Source organism: Myiozetetes cayanensis, unplaced genomic scaffold (assembly GCF_022539395.1).
Source record: "Myiozetetes cayanensis isolate MyiCay16 unplaced genomic scaffold, myiCay2020 scf27, whole genome shotgun sequence".
Taxonomy (NCBI): domain Eukaryota; kingdom Metazoa; phylum Chordata; class Aves; order Passeriformes; family Tyrannidae; genus Myiozetetes; species Myiozetetes cayanensis.
This window is the reverse complement of record NW_026087488.1, coordinates 5,591,729-5,607,916: the sequence shown is the minus strand read 5'-3', so window position 1 is coordinate 5,607,916 and position 16,188 is coordinate 5,591,729. Positions and strand designations below refer to the sequence as shown.

At 45.5% G+C, this 16,188-nt stretch overlaps 1 protein-coding gene and 1 long non-coding RNA gene across 2 annotated transcripts; one reads left to right on the top strand and one right to left on the bottom strand.

The window, feature by feature from the left end:
- Positions 1-2,623: 2,623 nt before the first annotated feature.
- Positions 2,624-7,471, bottom strand: PSPH (phosphoserine phosphatase). Its single transcript, XM_050321810.1, has 5 exons — positions 7,145-7,471; positions 6,290-6,424; positions 4,588-4,733; positions 3,720-3,868; positions 2,624-2,810 (listed from the first exon to the last, which is right to left on the bottom strand). Exons 1-5 carry the CDS (start codon positions 7,363-7,365, stop codon positions 2,700-2,702), a joined length of 762 nt encoding a protein of 253 aa, XP_050177767.1. The 5' UTR covers positions 7,366-7,471; the 3' UTR covers positions 2,624-2,699.
- A 500-nt stretch (positions 7,472-7,971) lies between these two features.
- LOC126643458 (uncharacterized) lies at positions 7,972-14,724 on the top strand. The gene is made up of 3 exons (XR_007629754.1): positions 7,972-8,393; positions 8,509-8,634; positions 13,288-14,724. It is a non-coding gene; the product is annotated as an uncharacterized LOC126643458 (long non-coding RNA).
- The last annotated feature ends 1,464 nt before the right edge of the window (positions 14,725-16,188 follow it).

The following is a 16,188-nucleotide window of genomic DNA, read 5'->3' as shown; positions in this document are numbered from 1 at the left end:
TAATGAAGACACAATTAAAACTCCAATTTAGTCGCCCTGTGCCCTTCCTAGAGAAGACTGAGAGCTGATTTTTTTTTTAGAAGTCCCCTCATGCAAATTGAATATATCATTTTAAGCAGTTCTGCCTCACTGAATAATCACATCAGAAAGCTTTTACACAGAGAATGTACCTCCCCACGCTCGTGGTCAGGAGGCCAGCTATTACTTGCCTGACATGAGCTGCTCTCCAGACTTTGCCCTGCTGTTGGTGGGATATGTCCAGGCAAATCAGTAGCTTGGCTGTAAGCTTGGAACTTCCCTCACACTGCTTTATTCCCTCCTGGGTTTTTTCCACTATTTCACAGACAAAAGAGCTCAGCCACTCGCTGAGCTCAGTAATCCTCCTGGTACCTCCTGGGCTAGAGGTCAGGCTTGATATTTGCCCAGTGGAAGGGGAGGGGGGTGGGGGTGGTATTTTCTTCCAAACCAGTCTGACCTAAAGAGCTGTTGTGAAATCCCTGGCAGGGCACTACGTTTCCATAGCGCTCCGACTGGCAGAGGATCCTGCTGGGAATGTTAACATCCCTGTGGCACAGAGCCCCTGCATGGCTTCTGGCTGGGCCACCAGGGAAATCACACTGACTCGAGCCATGTCCCGGTGTTTGCAGGGTCAGGGCCTGTACCTCGAGCTGATCAGCTCCGTGTTAACATTAATTTTTTTTTTAGTGGCCTTTTAGTTGGGCAGAAAAACTGCAGCAAACAAACATTTCTGCTTCGTAACTGCGGGTCTGCAGAGGGGCACAGTGGGAGCAGGAGGAGTTCATACTTGCTCTGCTCGTGCAGTCTTGACCAAACAAAAGCAGGATTGTACAGGAGCTGCCCTTGGAGCTGGCTGAGACTTTTCTCAGGGAGAATTTAAAAGAGCCCATCTTTAATACTCCCAGAAGTTCTGGGGAGCACTGCCAGCCATTGTCTGCCTTGGCTTTGGTGAAGTTTTCTAAGCTGTGTGCAGATACTCAGTGTGGCTGTTACGTGTCTGCCTTCTCTAAAAAGCCATCAGAAGTTTGTTTCTGGATTTGTTTTCTTTTAACCCTTCTATTTCTCTACTATTTAAATGCTGTTGTAGCTTCAAGCATATATTGCCTAGATTTTTTTTGCCACAACTATTTGATGGCATCACTGAGAGCTGCCATCCTGCACTCTGGGGCTTTGTTAGCTCCTCTTTCCCCCAAACCCTTCCCAGTGATGTCAGAGAATGGGCAAAACCAATATTTGGTTTAATTGTAGGTGGTGCTTTAACAATTGGACAGGAGCTGTCTCATAGCACCTTGTTCTAAATTAGTGCTAATTGTGAAAACCTGATTATTATTAGACAGTGTGAGCTTTTGGAATGTGGGGACATCACTTCTTCCTATTCCATCTAGAAATCTGTGGTGGGATGAAAGAGAATTGGCACACTCAGACTAATCTGCAGTCTCTAGAAAAATACTGGGACTCTGCAAGCATCCAGAAGGTAAAAACCTGCAGAGATTTTTTTTTTTTCAAGTACAAATCACGTTAGTTCACATTAGGAAAGCTTTTCACATTATCACAGGTGAGGTTCTTACAAGATAGGGAAATAAAAGTCCCATGATGTGCCAGCAAAGCTGGTTAAAGAGACACACTCAGAAGAGCTGTCAGGAACTGCTGACAGAAAGGCAGCACTTACCAAGTGTGTTCTCTTGGATCAGACACTGCAGCCACAAAGGAGGCATCCTTAAGAAACCAGGATTCCTTAGTGAAGCTCAGAGAAGTGCTCAGAACAGGTCACCCTTATTTCTAGGGCAGTTTAGGGGTGGTTAATCCACCTCTGAGGCAGAGGAAGAGACCGAAGTTTCACAGAATTTCCTTAATCAGTAGACCATTTGTTTTTTAAAGGTTGATGAATTAGTTTCCCTCCAGTTATAGGCTGATAGGGGTGGGTTGTTAAATAAATAAAACAGTTAAGTAATCAGTGTGGCCATTTCACAAAATCACCATTTTGGGGATTAGTTTGAAGTATTTTAATGAAGTTTGGGAACCAGTGTATCACTACCCTTAAAATATGTTTCTTGGACAGTGTCTCAGCTTTGCATGCAACTCATGTCTTTCAGACAGGTTGAGTGACAGTGAAGTGACAGTTCTCCCTCAGGTTCTCCTATTTTAATGAAATCAGAGACACTTAGTGATGTTTCCTATCTGTCTGCTCACTGATGGACCTAATTCTGAGATTCTGTGCAGTGAAAAGTATTTGCCATGCTGTTCACCTTTCAGACTGTATTTCTGTTACTTCTCGATTAGGCAAAGTTCTTGTTTGTGGCTCCCTTCTTTTGCCACCCAAAATAAGCAGAGGTATTAACTTCAGTGATTCTGAAACAACAGGTATGCAGAATTGACCAGGGGCCAATCCGTTAAGGTATTTTTAACTTATTATTTTCTACCTTTGGTCTTCACTTGTGAGTGAATAATCAACTCATTTCTTCCAGCATGGGAAAGATGTATCAAAAAATCTTACCATTTCCTTGACAACGTATTTGAGTTGAATGGTGCCATTTGCCACACGAGTTTCAGGCCCAAGAATGAAGGTACCCAACATCCAGAATCATTAAAAACTCCAGCACACAACTTTGCAAACAAATAAATGTTTAATTGCATTGTATAATGAATTTACAGGTGTTAAATAGATTATTTTACTGTATAATTTATCGCTCTTCCAGTTCCTTTAGCAACTCGTCAAAGTGAGTAATGTACCATTTTGCTTTCTCCTTTACTTGCTTTCTGACTACATTTCCTCCAAATCCAATGAAACAATCCTGGAAAAACACAAAGAGCAGGCATGTTGATTATTGCAGGCCCGTGGAAGGAATGGAGCTTCTCAGCCATTCAGTTTGCTTTTAAGATGGATCTTAAAAGTATGTCATCCCCCCCTCACCTCTTCCCCTGGTTTACTTTGCATGTTCACCTTTCAGATTTATTAACAAGGACTTCATTAACAGTTAATTCTGCAGCACTTTGTTAATTGGAGTTTTGTTCCAATAGGAAAGTTGTCTCAGTACCCTGTAGATTCAAGATTGTTCAGAACTGAGATTTTGCTGAAAATCTGATGTAAATGTGATGCAATTCTCTTCAAGAATGAGTAAACATTGGAACATGCATCAGCATCCCACAATTATCCCTCTTCTGTTTATCTTACCTCTGTTTACCCCATTTGACAGATACCAAAAGCAAACATTAACCCTGTCTTCAATCATTAACCAGGAGCAATCATTTCTACATCTCAGAAAACCACCTGCAGTGAAAGTGCAGGGTTTAAAATTTCCACTGCTGCTTTTTTTGCCTGGAGCTGGGAAGCATTGAGCAAATACTGAGCTGCTTTGGTCACTGGTGTTTAACAGTGAGGGACCAGCTGTTCCTCAGCATGGGTGAGAAAGGGTGAAGATGTTAAAGGGGAGATGGAATTTAGATCATTTTTAAAAGTTGTCTATTAATTTCTTTTATTATTTCACCCTGTCAGAGCTGATGTCTACAAAGCTTTCCTCACTGTGCAGTGAGATGAACCCTCTTGCTGGGTCATATCAGGTCAATGTGCACCAGATCTGGGCCAGACCTTCACACTGAGCACCTTTAATCAGTCCCTGAAGTCCTGTCAGGAATTCAAACCTCACTTTTCCTTTTTTTTTTTCCCCTCCCCCAAAGGAATTTAAGATTTCTGTGATACTTACACCAGGGGGGCAGGCTTCCATGTCTGTAGCTCCATCTCCAATCATAACTACTTTCTTGAAGTGGAACTGTTCTTTCAGATGAGTGATGACCTTTCCTTTCCCCCCTGACTCAGCTGTTGGTTGTGTTTCATCAAATCCCGCATATTCTCCTAGAACACGGTGGAAGCACAAGTTGGACATGCAGCATTATTTTCTTGTGAATGAAGAGAGATCTATGCCTGTGGTCTGTAAACCTCACAGCACCAGCAGCCCCAAAAAATGAGTGGAAGGTAAGAGTGAAAACTGGGATTGTACCCAAGTCTTCAGTGGAAATATTTTTCAAAGGGATATTTTCAGAATAGAAACCCTGTGTGAGTAGTGCTGCAAATCCATTCCCAGTCCCTCTGGTTCAGCCATTCTGATGTAAACATTGCAAAAGCAGCGTCCAGGATGATGTATAAACAGTGTGGGAGACACTTGAGTAAGGAACAACCTCACTAATCACAGCTGGGCTTGTTTACACCAGCTCTGCTGCAGAACCTCACACATACCCCAAAGTCACTGAAAGGGAAGTCTGTGAGAGCAGGTCAGTGTAATGAACTCTTTTAGCTTGAAGGAGCAAGAAAAAATGAAACTCTGCTGTCAGCAACTGTAACATGTTTTACCTTTGGCACAGCTTGCCATTACAAAGTCACTGCAGCTCTGTTTCATATGTGGGAAATGACCTGAATTTGGTTTTGATAAGGTCTTGTAATTTTCCTGCTTGGAGTTAGCTGGATTGGTAACCACAGCAGGTAGGCTGGGCAGTGTCTGCAGCCCAATCTCTGACAGCTGGAGCCTAAAAAGTGACGTTAATTAGCAGAGAAAAGAGACTTGGAGGGAATCTCACCGTTAAAGTAAAACTTCAGCCTGTTGGCAAAGACGTTTGCTGTGGGAATGTTCAGCTGCAAGGCCACGTGTTCCACAATGCTCTGAAAGCCCCCGGACACCAAGAAGACCTGAACCCCTCGTTGGTGAAGTCTGCTCACCAGCTCCCTGAGAAGGCAGAGCAGAAAGTTAAAACACAGCTTTCCTAACCAGGCCTGCCCCTGCTCTGTGTTATTCCAGGTCAGTTTGGATCTGTGCTGCTTTCCCACTCCATCCATCTCTGCTGCCCAAAGCTTTTCCTCCTTTCCCTGGCAAGTTTGTGCACACAAAAGGAAGCTCTGGGCAAAACCATCGTGTCTAGAGACAAGCAGGTATTTAATTCCTTGAAAACAAGCACTCCCTAGAAATGTTTTCTTTACTCTTTCATATTGGTCACATCAGTTCCCTTGAACAAACAAGAGCAGAGCCAGTTCAGATTTTTTTTCTGAAGTGAAGTAAAACAACAGCAAGAGAATTAATCTGCAGAAAAAAAAAGTAGGGAATGTGGGGGAGATAAAGCCACTGCTCCAGAATGCAAAAGTGGGATGAAAAGAGCAAAGTGCAAATGTTTTCTGACTCAGAGTTGGTTCCCCAGACATTGGACAGGGATGCCATCTTCAGAAGAAGGCACCAGCTACAGAAAAGGAATTTAAAAAAAAAAAGAAGTTTGTGGACCCAGTGAATGTCAGAGGGACTTGAAGGCAGTTAAAAGTTTTAGGGATTTGGCTCTGGAAGCAGGAAGATCAGCCTGCAGCAGTGCTGAGCAGTGGAAGTGGTGGCAGTAACAGCAGAAAGGCTAACGACTGAAAAGCAAAGTGGAGGCTCAAAGCAGGCTAAACAGAAAAGGAGGAAGAAGGGGAAGGGCTGAAAAGGAGGAAGAAAAGAAGGAATGAAAAGGAAAATCACATGATTCTAAACAAGGAAACAATGTTCTCGTTGTAGCTACATCTAGCTATGTCTTCTATAGAAAAAGCTGAGCATGTGCTTCATTTCAAGGAGAAAATACAAGCATAGAATCATCTAAAGCTTCTGCTATGTGCTGAAAATACTTTGGACTTGGAATTATGGTTGAATTTTGTAGTAAAGAATTTATTCTCGACTGTTTGAAACAATTTAAATAGGGCAAAAAAACACAAACCTTTTCTGTTTATATTGTTAAAGTTCATTCCAAACCTAAAAGTGAATGAACACAGATGTACATGTGTATTTGCTAAATTAGTTTTTTATTGCTGTTTAGGGACTTCAGGACAGAATGGGTAGCTCTGAGCAATGAATCCCCTAAGCTGAGTCAGAGCTATGGCTGCACAGAGGAGTGTAAGAGGTGATAGAGTTGTGGAATAAACCAGCCAGCAGTTCCTACTGGGTGTTAAATCTCCTTCCAGTTCCATCACCCATGTAATACCAGATGCGATTGAACAGATTATTTTCCATGCCCATTTAATCCTCAAGCCAGGATTTGAGCTTGCCAGCCCAAGTGCCAGTTAATGTCTATTTTCTTTTTACATGGGTGCTTAACCACTTGACCTGGACTCAGCTCCTGGTACAAGCTTTGTGCACAACCAGCATGGAGATGGAGCAGGAGGACGATCCAAACCAGCTCTGTGTTCTCACAGCTTCAGTGACAGCGCAGGGTTTTGTTTATTTATGCCAAAATCAATTTCAAACTAAGTTGAAATTCTTCTTACCTGATCCCTGGCGTGAGCTGAGGTGGGTTGTCAGATATTAATTTCTGCACCTGTTCGTAGGAGGGACGTATGAGACCGAGTCGTGCTGTTAGAGCTGCTTTGAATGTCACTGTGCCCCCCATGGCCCTGCGGGTCCTGAATTGGGAGCCAAAGAAACCAAATCAGTGACTCTTAGCAAGCTGAGGCTTCCCCCAGGAAGATTTAGTTAACAAAGGGTGATACGGAAACACGTTAAGTGATTAGAGCTGTAGGTTATAACTGAACCTGTGTGGTAGAGGAGGAGGTTTGTACACTGAAAAGATCAGTGGCATCCGCTGATGGGAGATCTCCATGGACTGGAAAACCAGTGGAAAACAAATTCATTCTCTCTCTGAGTGCCATGAGCCCCTGGGCCCAGCGTTCCTGAACTGCACCTCAGGTGCTCTTCTCTGAACTTAACTTTTGCTACAAGTCTTTAATCACCAGCCTCAGAGAAGGGTTAGGAGAGTGGTCCCCTCTCCTCCATCTCATAATAAGGTTTGCTACTTTGTAATAAGGTTTGCTGGTGTTAAGCCAAGTTCAATGATAAGAGCTGATCTAACTCTATCAAAATGGACATTACAGACTTTATATCAGTATATGAACTGATATATATGTAGACTATATATCAGTTTTGTCAGGTGGCTTCGCAGTTCCAAAACAAGCTACATCACTATGCGCTAATTCCACTTATTATTCCCCAAATCCCTTTTAAACCCTAACAATCTACGACAGGGTTGAGCAAGCCCCCTACTGTAAATCCCCTGTCGCAGATCAGCCCTATCCACACTCATCCTTTTTCAGATTTGTTATCAATTAAACCCCAGCCATACTCACATCTCCGCCACGGCGTCGCCGACGCCGCAGAACTTGGCGAGCTCGTCGATCCCCTCCTCCCTGATGACCGTGCTGTCCACGTCGAAGCACACGGCGTCGGCGCTGCGGAAGATCTCCTTCAGCTCCATGAGGGACGCCATCCTTTTGGGAGCCTTCTTACTGTGAGGGGACAAGATGAAGTCTTTCTCAGAGTGGCAGTACTGCAGTGTTTCCTGAGCCATTGGGGCCGCTGTTCTGGTTCGTGCGAGAAGGGACGAGCACAGCCTGATCGCCAGCTTTTATCCCAGGGGATGGTGGTGGGGGTCTGGCTCAGCTGCTGATTTGCTCCCCGCTGTTGCTGCCTGCTGATGTTCAACTTGCGTTCCAGGTGGGCCGTGGAGCCTCGGGCAGCTGCTGATTTGCTCTCTGCTGGCTCGGCCCCTTGGTGTTCTCTTGGGGTTCAAGGTTGTGATACTTGGCATCTGCTGAACCACCAGGCTGCCAGAGGCTGCGTGGGACTTGCAGTTCTCTGTTTTGTTTTGCCCCTGCCAATCAGTTGGGTCTTGATTTCTCCTCCGACCCATCCGTGTCAGACTGGCTGCTCCAGGACACCCAGCCCTCAAGGATTTGTTTAACTGTGGTAGACATAACTACCCTAAATCTGTCAGTGACTGGTTGTCCCTAAATCATGAAGGTTTAGATACTTTTCTATGTCCTGATTAATGCAAGCTAAATATTTTCATCATCTATGAATGCATAAAAGACTGGGCCATTAGCATTGGGGATTAGTCTTATAAAATCCATTAAAGTCTTGGGCTTTGAGGACTTCACTCAACCCATTAAGACAACACATTTTCCATAACAATACTCTGATAAAAGTTTATTTTCTTCCCTTTTATATCTTTCCACTTAAATATGTTGAGCCCTTCTGCAGATCAGGAGCTCGAGGAGTTAAGTATCTTCTTACTCCTCCCTACTCATCTTGTGCTTCATCCTTGTGTAAGGGAATTAATTCACTGTGGACTTTACTATTTACTGATCTGTACATTTAGACACAAACAACAGCTTGCTGTCTATCTTACTTCCCAGGTTTTTGTAAAAGTTTTTGTTTTCTTGTTCCTTCTAATCTTTTAAGACATCTCTCAGGACATGTCTTGTACAACTGATCTGGGTAGCAGGTTCTCTCTTTTTCTGGGATAGGGGAAAAACACCATCAAACAGCACATTCTCAAGAATTATGGATGTCTTTATATACCTTTATATTACTAAGGTAATTTACTATTCTCCTATATATCATGTGAATTTTGAAGGTGAGAGGTTTTTTATACACAAATTCCCATTTATTTTTTGCCCTTTTGGTTTTTTTATGAACTTTGCACCCCCAGGCACAAAAGACACCCAGAGAAGATGGAGAAGATGATCACTGTGTGCCTTGCTGTGGAAAAGTACAGGAGCTGACAGGCACTGATGTCACTCACTGCCAGACAGGAGTAATCCAGGGATCACACATGGTAAGCACCGGTGCTGTCTCCTGAGGTGACTTCATGTGCTCACCACGAGATCACAGCTAAATAGTTAATGCTCAGAGCAGGAAAGGGAACCTTTGGGTTTATTTCCATGACAAGTAACCACGTGGCAAATACTGGGATATAAAAGCCTCTATGAAAAATTACCATGATTGCTAAAAATCCGTAGAACACGTACCCCTTTTATCTGTTCCTGTGTATGGAATGAAAGAGAACACTCCAGTGCTTTGTTGAAAGCTGAAAGCTTACATAAATGAAGTCACCCAGTCTAAGAGGTGAAACCTGTTGTGAACAGCCAAGAGCTGTGTCTGTAAGAGAGGATCTGCTTGACAAAGAAGAAAATGTGAAGTAGCAAGAAACAGAGAGAGCAAGCGATATGAAAGGCAGAGGCAGCCATGGAACGGTACTTTCTGTGAGGGCTATTCTGCTATCCTGGAGTGTTTTGCTGTGAACACACCTCTTTAGGAGCCCAAGTGGGTTCATGGCGCTTGCACAAGGCAAGCAGGTGGCACATCAGCTTCTTCAGTGCTCACCTGCATCCCAGGGGTGAGTGAGAACGGGAGAGCAGGGACCACCAGCCCACACTTCCCTCCTGTGCGCTGGGGTGAGGTGTGGGAAGGTAGGACAGAGCCCGGGCTCAACCTCCCCAGTGTGCCAGAGAGCAAAAGGGAGTGGGGACACAGCAAAGAGGAGATGTTCCAGAAAAGGGCTTTTAGAAACCATCCCTGGGAAAGGCAGAGACACAGACTGAACTGCAGTTTGGCAGGTCTCTGCTGTTGGTGCATGTAAAACTCTGCTCTAGCCTTAGAACCATCACTAAAGAATTATTTCCTGCAGGCCACATATGTTTTTTTACCTTGTCTATAAAAACTGCACTGGACATATAAGAAATACAGTCACATACCATCAGCACAGCACATAAAATAACCCTCTCTCTCCTTAGTGGCCACTTCCCTCTGACAGAGACCAGTCCTGAGGTCATACTTGGCAGTGGATGAACAGGTGACAGGTGAATTTCATGTTTACTTTGCATTAGCCTTGACTTGACGTTGGCTCCAGAGCGCTTTGTTTGTGTTTTCAGTGAAATATTGTGATTTTCCAAGCAGCAGGGCTTTGATTTTGGGTCAGGCATCGCTGTGGCGTGACATGGGCGTCACGCTGTTCCAGCACTGAGCCCTTGTTATGCAAAGCCACCCTGTTGCCTCATGCTCACCTGGGGCTGCACTGCAACTCTGCCACACGGTGATGCAATGTCACCCTGTGAGGACACTGCACCACTGTGACGTGGTTTCTTGGTGAGAACCTGGGGTATATCTCTGGATACACATCTTTAAAATTTTAATTTCGCTCAGGAAAACGTTGCCACCACAAACACACATTGGGAGCAGGAAGGGAGAGACGTTAACTCTTCCCTTTCTCTGATATCCACATTTCCCACACTCCTTTCCCTTCTGGATGTTCCTCACAATGGTGAGACCAATGCTGTGATGGACTTTGCACTTTGATGGACAAATAAAGCAGTTAGAGGAAGAACTATGGTTACCAGTTCTGGAGCCATGGTTGGAATTAACCCTGTCCTCTCTTTATTCTATGCCATAATAACTCTTCCAAAATAGTTTCAGACTGTGGTTTATATTACCTAGAAATGACAAGCTGGAAGGGAAGAACTGGGGTTTGAAATGCAGGAACCACCAGTAGTAGTTCATCAGGGCAGAAAGAATTGAAGGTGTGTAAAACCCTTCTATGGACAAACCTCTAACAAATCTCTGTGTAAGGGAACACCAGTGTTTTATTCCAGACTGGTACAGGCCTCTGCAGTTGGCAGAGATTAATTACTCTGAAACACAGGGCATCTGATTGCTTAAATCTGTCAATACTTCCATGAGACAGTAAGAAGAAAGAAATTCCCACAAGCAATGAGTCCTGTCTCCATATGAAAAACACGGGTAGAGAATCTCTGATCTTCCTGCCACTGAATTTCAGATAGGTAATTTATTCCTAGCCTATTATTTGCATGCTGGTAAAGCATCCAAGCAGCAAACATTTCAACAGATCTCATAAAATATTGAGGGGAAAAGCTGGAAACAAGAATATGGGGATGAGAAGAAACAATTGGCAAAGAAGTGATTAGAGAAGACATAAGAGCGACAAGGGGAGGGAGGTTGGGTGAAACTTGAGATAAAGATGGAGAAAAAGGAAATCAGAAGGGAAAAGTGGAATTTCCATGAGATCTCCTTGCCTCCAGACTAGGAAGTACTGGGGGAAAAAAAAAAGGCATTTTCATAAGAAATAATTCTCTTTCATAACAGATAGGGTGGAGTCACAGAAGCAAACACGGGAATTAGGTAAGACCACATGTCAAAGGAAAACAACTGAAATCCTCTCTGTTTGCTGTCCCTTCAAAGAAGGGCACTTGCCTCACTGGGAAAAACTGAAACATCCTCAGTACCTACAAGTAATGTAAATGGAAGGAGAAAGTGATGCTCAGAACTGCAGGTGTTTGGGGCTGGAATATTTCCATGAGATCTTGACAAGATCTCAAAATCCTCATTGTGACTAAACCTCACTTGTTATCATATTTCTGCTTTCAGAAGTGCTGCCACACTGCTATTTTGCATTTTGTTCATACTTATTGCCATGAAAAAATAAAGATTAAGTGAATCTTAATGAAATATTACCCAGCACTCAGAAATATCTTTGTTTGCAAACAATTCCTGGTGTTTCTTTCCCACTTAATGTGGGAAATGTTAACATGCAGTGACATCAACAGAAGTTCAACCACAATTAACTGTTTCTGTTGCACTGAAGGGAAACTGCAGCTTAGAATAATGGATTTGGAGAAAATAGTTCTTGAAACTTTTGGGGGACCTTTTCCCACTACAGGAGTGGTTCTGCTTCTAAGAACATTCCCAGAAGTGTTTCCATGGTATTAGTTTAAACAAACCACTTAATCCTCATTGTTTCTAGTCTTGTGTCTGTAAAATAGGAATAATATGATGACAGCTTTTCTGTGCTGAGGTGATTCTCAGAATTAACAACATGCTTTGAAAGCTTTAGAGAAAAAGTGATACATTTAAGCAGATTAGCTGTGTTTAAGCAAGTCGTGGCTGTTATATCCCTACAAGTTTTAAAAGTTCAACCCATCCACCCATAACTGTGAGTTGCAGTGGTTTTCAGGGTGAGAATAGAAAGACTCAGTCCTTAACCTGCTGTTTTTTCTGTCCAGCTTGTAAAGGCAGTGATACAAACCTGCGTGCAGTCCAACAGAGGAGCTGTTTGTAGCTGAGCGCTATTATCTGAACAGCAGTGCCTCACAGTGAACTCACTGAAGCACCTTGGAAAAAGTAGTTGAAAAGGGGCAGCAGGAACCTGATGGATGTTGACAGACACCTCCCAGCTCTCCAATCCCCTCTCGCCTGTCCCGACAAAACGATGGTGCTCCCCCCCTGCCCGATTGCATCATTCATTCATGCTGCTGTTATAAAACGGGCACCACGCTGTGCCGTGCCTCGCCGGGCACAGGCAGGGCCCCGGCACGGGGTACCCTTGGTTTCCTACGCTAGAAAAAACACAGTGTTACAGAGGAACAAACGCGCTGAGAGAGGAAAGATCCCGCTGACTTACAGTGTTGAACTGGCCGTGGCTGCCGCTGCTGCTGCCGCTGCGAAAAACCCCTCGGCTCGCACAGGGCAAGAAGGGATCAGCTGAGACCTTCAGTCACACAAACCCTCGGCACGGGCTGCGCTGGCCGGGAGCCGCATTTTGTAAATCACGCCCCGATAACGCGCTGAGTAAGCCAGCCCGGGTGGTTTGTTTGAGATGGTTGCACACATGTAACCAGAGAAGTCCAGCTGTTCGCTGACAGGGAAGGGAGGAGAGGTGTAACCTCCCTACGTCAGGGGAGGAGCCGCTGGGCCCGGCGTGGGTAGGCACGGCTTGGCCGGACCCCAGCACGGTGGGGAGCTCGCTCAGCCCCTCATCCCGTGCCGTGGGCATGGACAACCAGAGGGGGCTGAGCCCGAGGAGCGGCTCCGGCAGGCAGCAGGCAGGAATTTCTCTTGGCATGGAGGCAGAGGCAAAGCAGGGACAGTGTTCTCTCTTGGCTGAGGGAGAGATGAAAGGGGCTGCGAGTCTGATTCAGTATTGCCTTTTGGCTTAAGCATCACCGTGCGAAGTTCCACAAATCCAATCAAAACTCACCAAAAGCTCTGGAGCAAAATGAAAAGTTCTGCGTATAACAAGGTCCTGTTTTGTGTCCCCCAAATGCAGTGTTGCCAAAAGCAATGGGAAAACTGCAGAACCTGCCTCGGCTCGTGTTTGGGATCCCCCAGAAGAGTGTCCCCCTGACACTGCTGTGGGTATGGGTGAGGAAACAGGAGAGTGCCAACCCAGAAGCTGTTCAAGGTCAAAAAAAGCCCAATTTAGCTGATCCAGCTACTTTTGTTCACTTGTGATAAGAGTCCCGTGACTGCTGCCCATCTTGACAGGCTGTTCTGCACCACTGGATGCACCAGTCACATTCTATGCATGACCTCGTTTGCCATCCTGGCAGTATCGCCCCTCAGAATTACATGTATTAGTTAAAATCAATCACCTTGCGTGCCTCTCCTCACATGCTTTCCTTTATATCTCTTTCAGAAGTTCTCAGTACACGACCATTTGGGGACAGGAGCATCTGTCAGTGATTTCTGGTGTCAGGAAAAAATGGGACCAAGCCCCTTTGCTGCAAAATTCCCCAGTGACGTGGATCACCCTTCAGTCTGCTCCTGTTTGTCGGCTTTATCGTGGCAGGACGGTATGTTGTTTAAAGCAGATTTAGAAACCATTTCTGTGAATGAGGTTAAAGGAAAACAGATCTTGATAAAGATGAAAGGAAATGGCTTTTACTGAGAATCTCAGAGGGGTTTTTGGCCAAGATAAGCGGTGCATGGCTTGACTAAGAGAATTGCTGCTGAATATTTCATGAAGGATATTCCCTTTATTTGGATTAGTTCAACAGACATGTTGGTTTTAATTCTGTTAAATGTTTTGATTCTAATCTGGTGTAATCCATTGAATTCAAAGGACAATTTGAGTCTAATGAGCATTTGTCCTGTATTTTTACTAGGCATTAAAACCAAATTCACAGAACAATTCAACAACTACAGCTAAGACTGAAAAAGGAAGAAAAGCTTGTCCTGATGCCTGAAAAATGCTGCAAAATGGGCATTTAATGTGAAAATGCTCATGAGAAATAGCTATCCTCAGGCATGTGATCCAGCAAAGAAACCCAGAGAACTTTGCTTGGAAGCTTTAAAGGATATTCAGGAGTGAAAAGCACAGGTTGTGGATGTTGATACAAGCACAGCACCCAGCTCTTGTACATGACAACAGTCATATAAAAAAGCAGAGACCGCCTGCATAAAGGATTAGAATGTCTTTGAAAATACCTTCCCCCCCCAAAAAAAAAACCATCTAAATTTCCAACTAAATTTTTCCTGCAGTATTAATTCCTTTCACAAACCTGAACCTGCCCAGGGAATGGCCACATCCCTGCCAGCAGCCAGCCCCACACGGCACAGCTGCTTAGGATGGATAATTCCTGCCTTTCCATGGGCATCAGCAAGGAAAACATAAAATATAGCAAGCCTGCTGGTATGGGTTTGACAAGGCTGCCCTCTGCTGAGAACAGCCCTGAGAGGAACAGGCAAAAAAATGACAAACCAGAGAAGCAAGAGCAGCAAAACACCCGGGGATCCAGGTGTTTTACCTGGACATTGCATCCAGGCACCTCAGATATTCCCACTGCAGCCTCCCGGGGCTGGGTGGGGTGTTTTGTTTTGTTATGGTTTCAGCGGGCCGGCAGCATCCCAGCAAAGTGAAGACAAAACTTCAGCAGAGTTCTAGAGCCAATAACGGAATGCCAAGTGTGATTCCCTGCATTTTGCAATGTTTAATGTTTATTTCTAATGATTACAGTAACAGAAGAGAAAGCCCAGCCACTCTACTGGAGTCAGCATTAAAATATTTCACAAGACATGAGCACTGCTCTGCTAAACAAAAGGGGTCCAAACCTGTGTTGAATTATGTTCAAACATCAACTCCATCTAAAACATTTAAAAAGCAGCACCCCAAAGATATGAGCAGCTCCAGGGATATCAGTCCCTTCCAGAGCTGCCAAATCAGACAGACAGGCCACGCATGGGAGTCCTCCTGTCCTGCACAACATGGCATTTTGCCCCGAAACCTGAGATCCTCACCCAAAGCAGGTGCCACAGCCCACAGCCAAACCCAGCGAGGCTGCCCTGACACTCGACACTGCTGCCACCAAGCTCCCCCAAAACTCCTGTGCAACAAAACTGGGCCCAGCAGCAGGCTCAGGCTTCAGTCCTGGTATTAAAACATGTTCAGTTCACTGCGTCACTGCCCGCTGGGTTGCCGAGGCCCAGCGTCCAGGGCTGCATCCAGAGCTCCCTGCTGCTAAAAGTGGGATGGAGTGGGGGAGATTTCATAGAATCACAGAATGGTTTAGGTTGGAAGGGACCTTAAAGATCATCCAGTTCCAACCCCCTGCCACGGGCAGGGACACCTTCCACTAGCCCAGGTTGCTCCAAGCCCTGTCCAACCTGGCCTTGGACACTTCCAGGCATGGAGCAGCCACAGCTTCTCTGGGCAGCCTCACGCCTGGTGGGTGAGAGCTGGGGAAGAGTCTCTGTCTTCTCTGTACCAAATACTGACAAAATCCAGGAACCACCTGGATGTCCCTGGCACTCTGCAGCCAGGACAGGATTATTCTGGGGCCAGGCATCTCCTTTATGCAACACTTGAAATCACGAGAGGGTTGTGTCACACCTGATGCTGCCAGGTGCTCCGAGGGGTGTTTGGGGCTCAAGCCCAGATGGGGCAATGTGGGCTCCAAACCTGGTGCAATCCGTACCCACGGGGATGTGAGGAACCACGGCAGGAGCTTCTTCTCAAGCTCCCCCCCCCCAGGAAAACTCAATTGTGCTCCATTTCATAGCCCAAAGACACAAATATTTCAGTGTCTCGAGGTGTGAGCCCTGAGAGGCCGTGTGGGGTAAACCCTTCAGCACCCATCAAGGTTGCCTTGACAGTATTTCTGTTTTTCTTCCACAGGGTGGCCTTGGGAAGGATCCTCCCCATCCTTGGAACCCCTGTGAGGGCTTCAGGCCAGGAAAGTCCGGGGTACAGGGGATGTGCTGGGAACTGTACAGCCTCTGGTGCCCCACATAGCAGCTTCTGTGCTATGAGGAGACGAGTTTTGATCGACCTCAACCCTGCATTTTAACCATTCTGATTATTAATTCCACCGGTCTAATCATAAATCGCCGGGTTTAATTATTTATTTCCACAGCTCTGCGAGGCTGCTGGGGGTATCTGTCACACAAGAGGGTGGGTTAAAGACCGAACGAACCCCGCCGTTCAGAGACCCCCTCACAGTACCCGCCCGCCCGCTCCGCCCTCACGGCCGCGTCCCCTCAGCGGCGGCGCGGGGGCGGGGCCAGGTGGAGCGACAGCCGCCACAGCCAATACGAATGC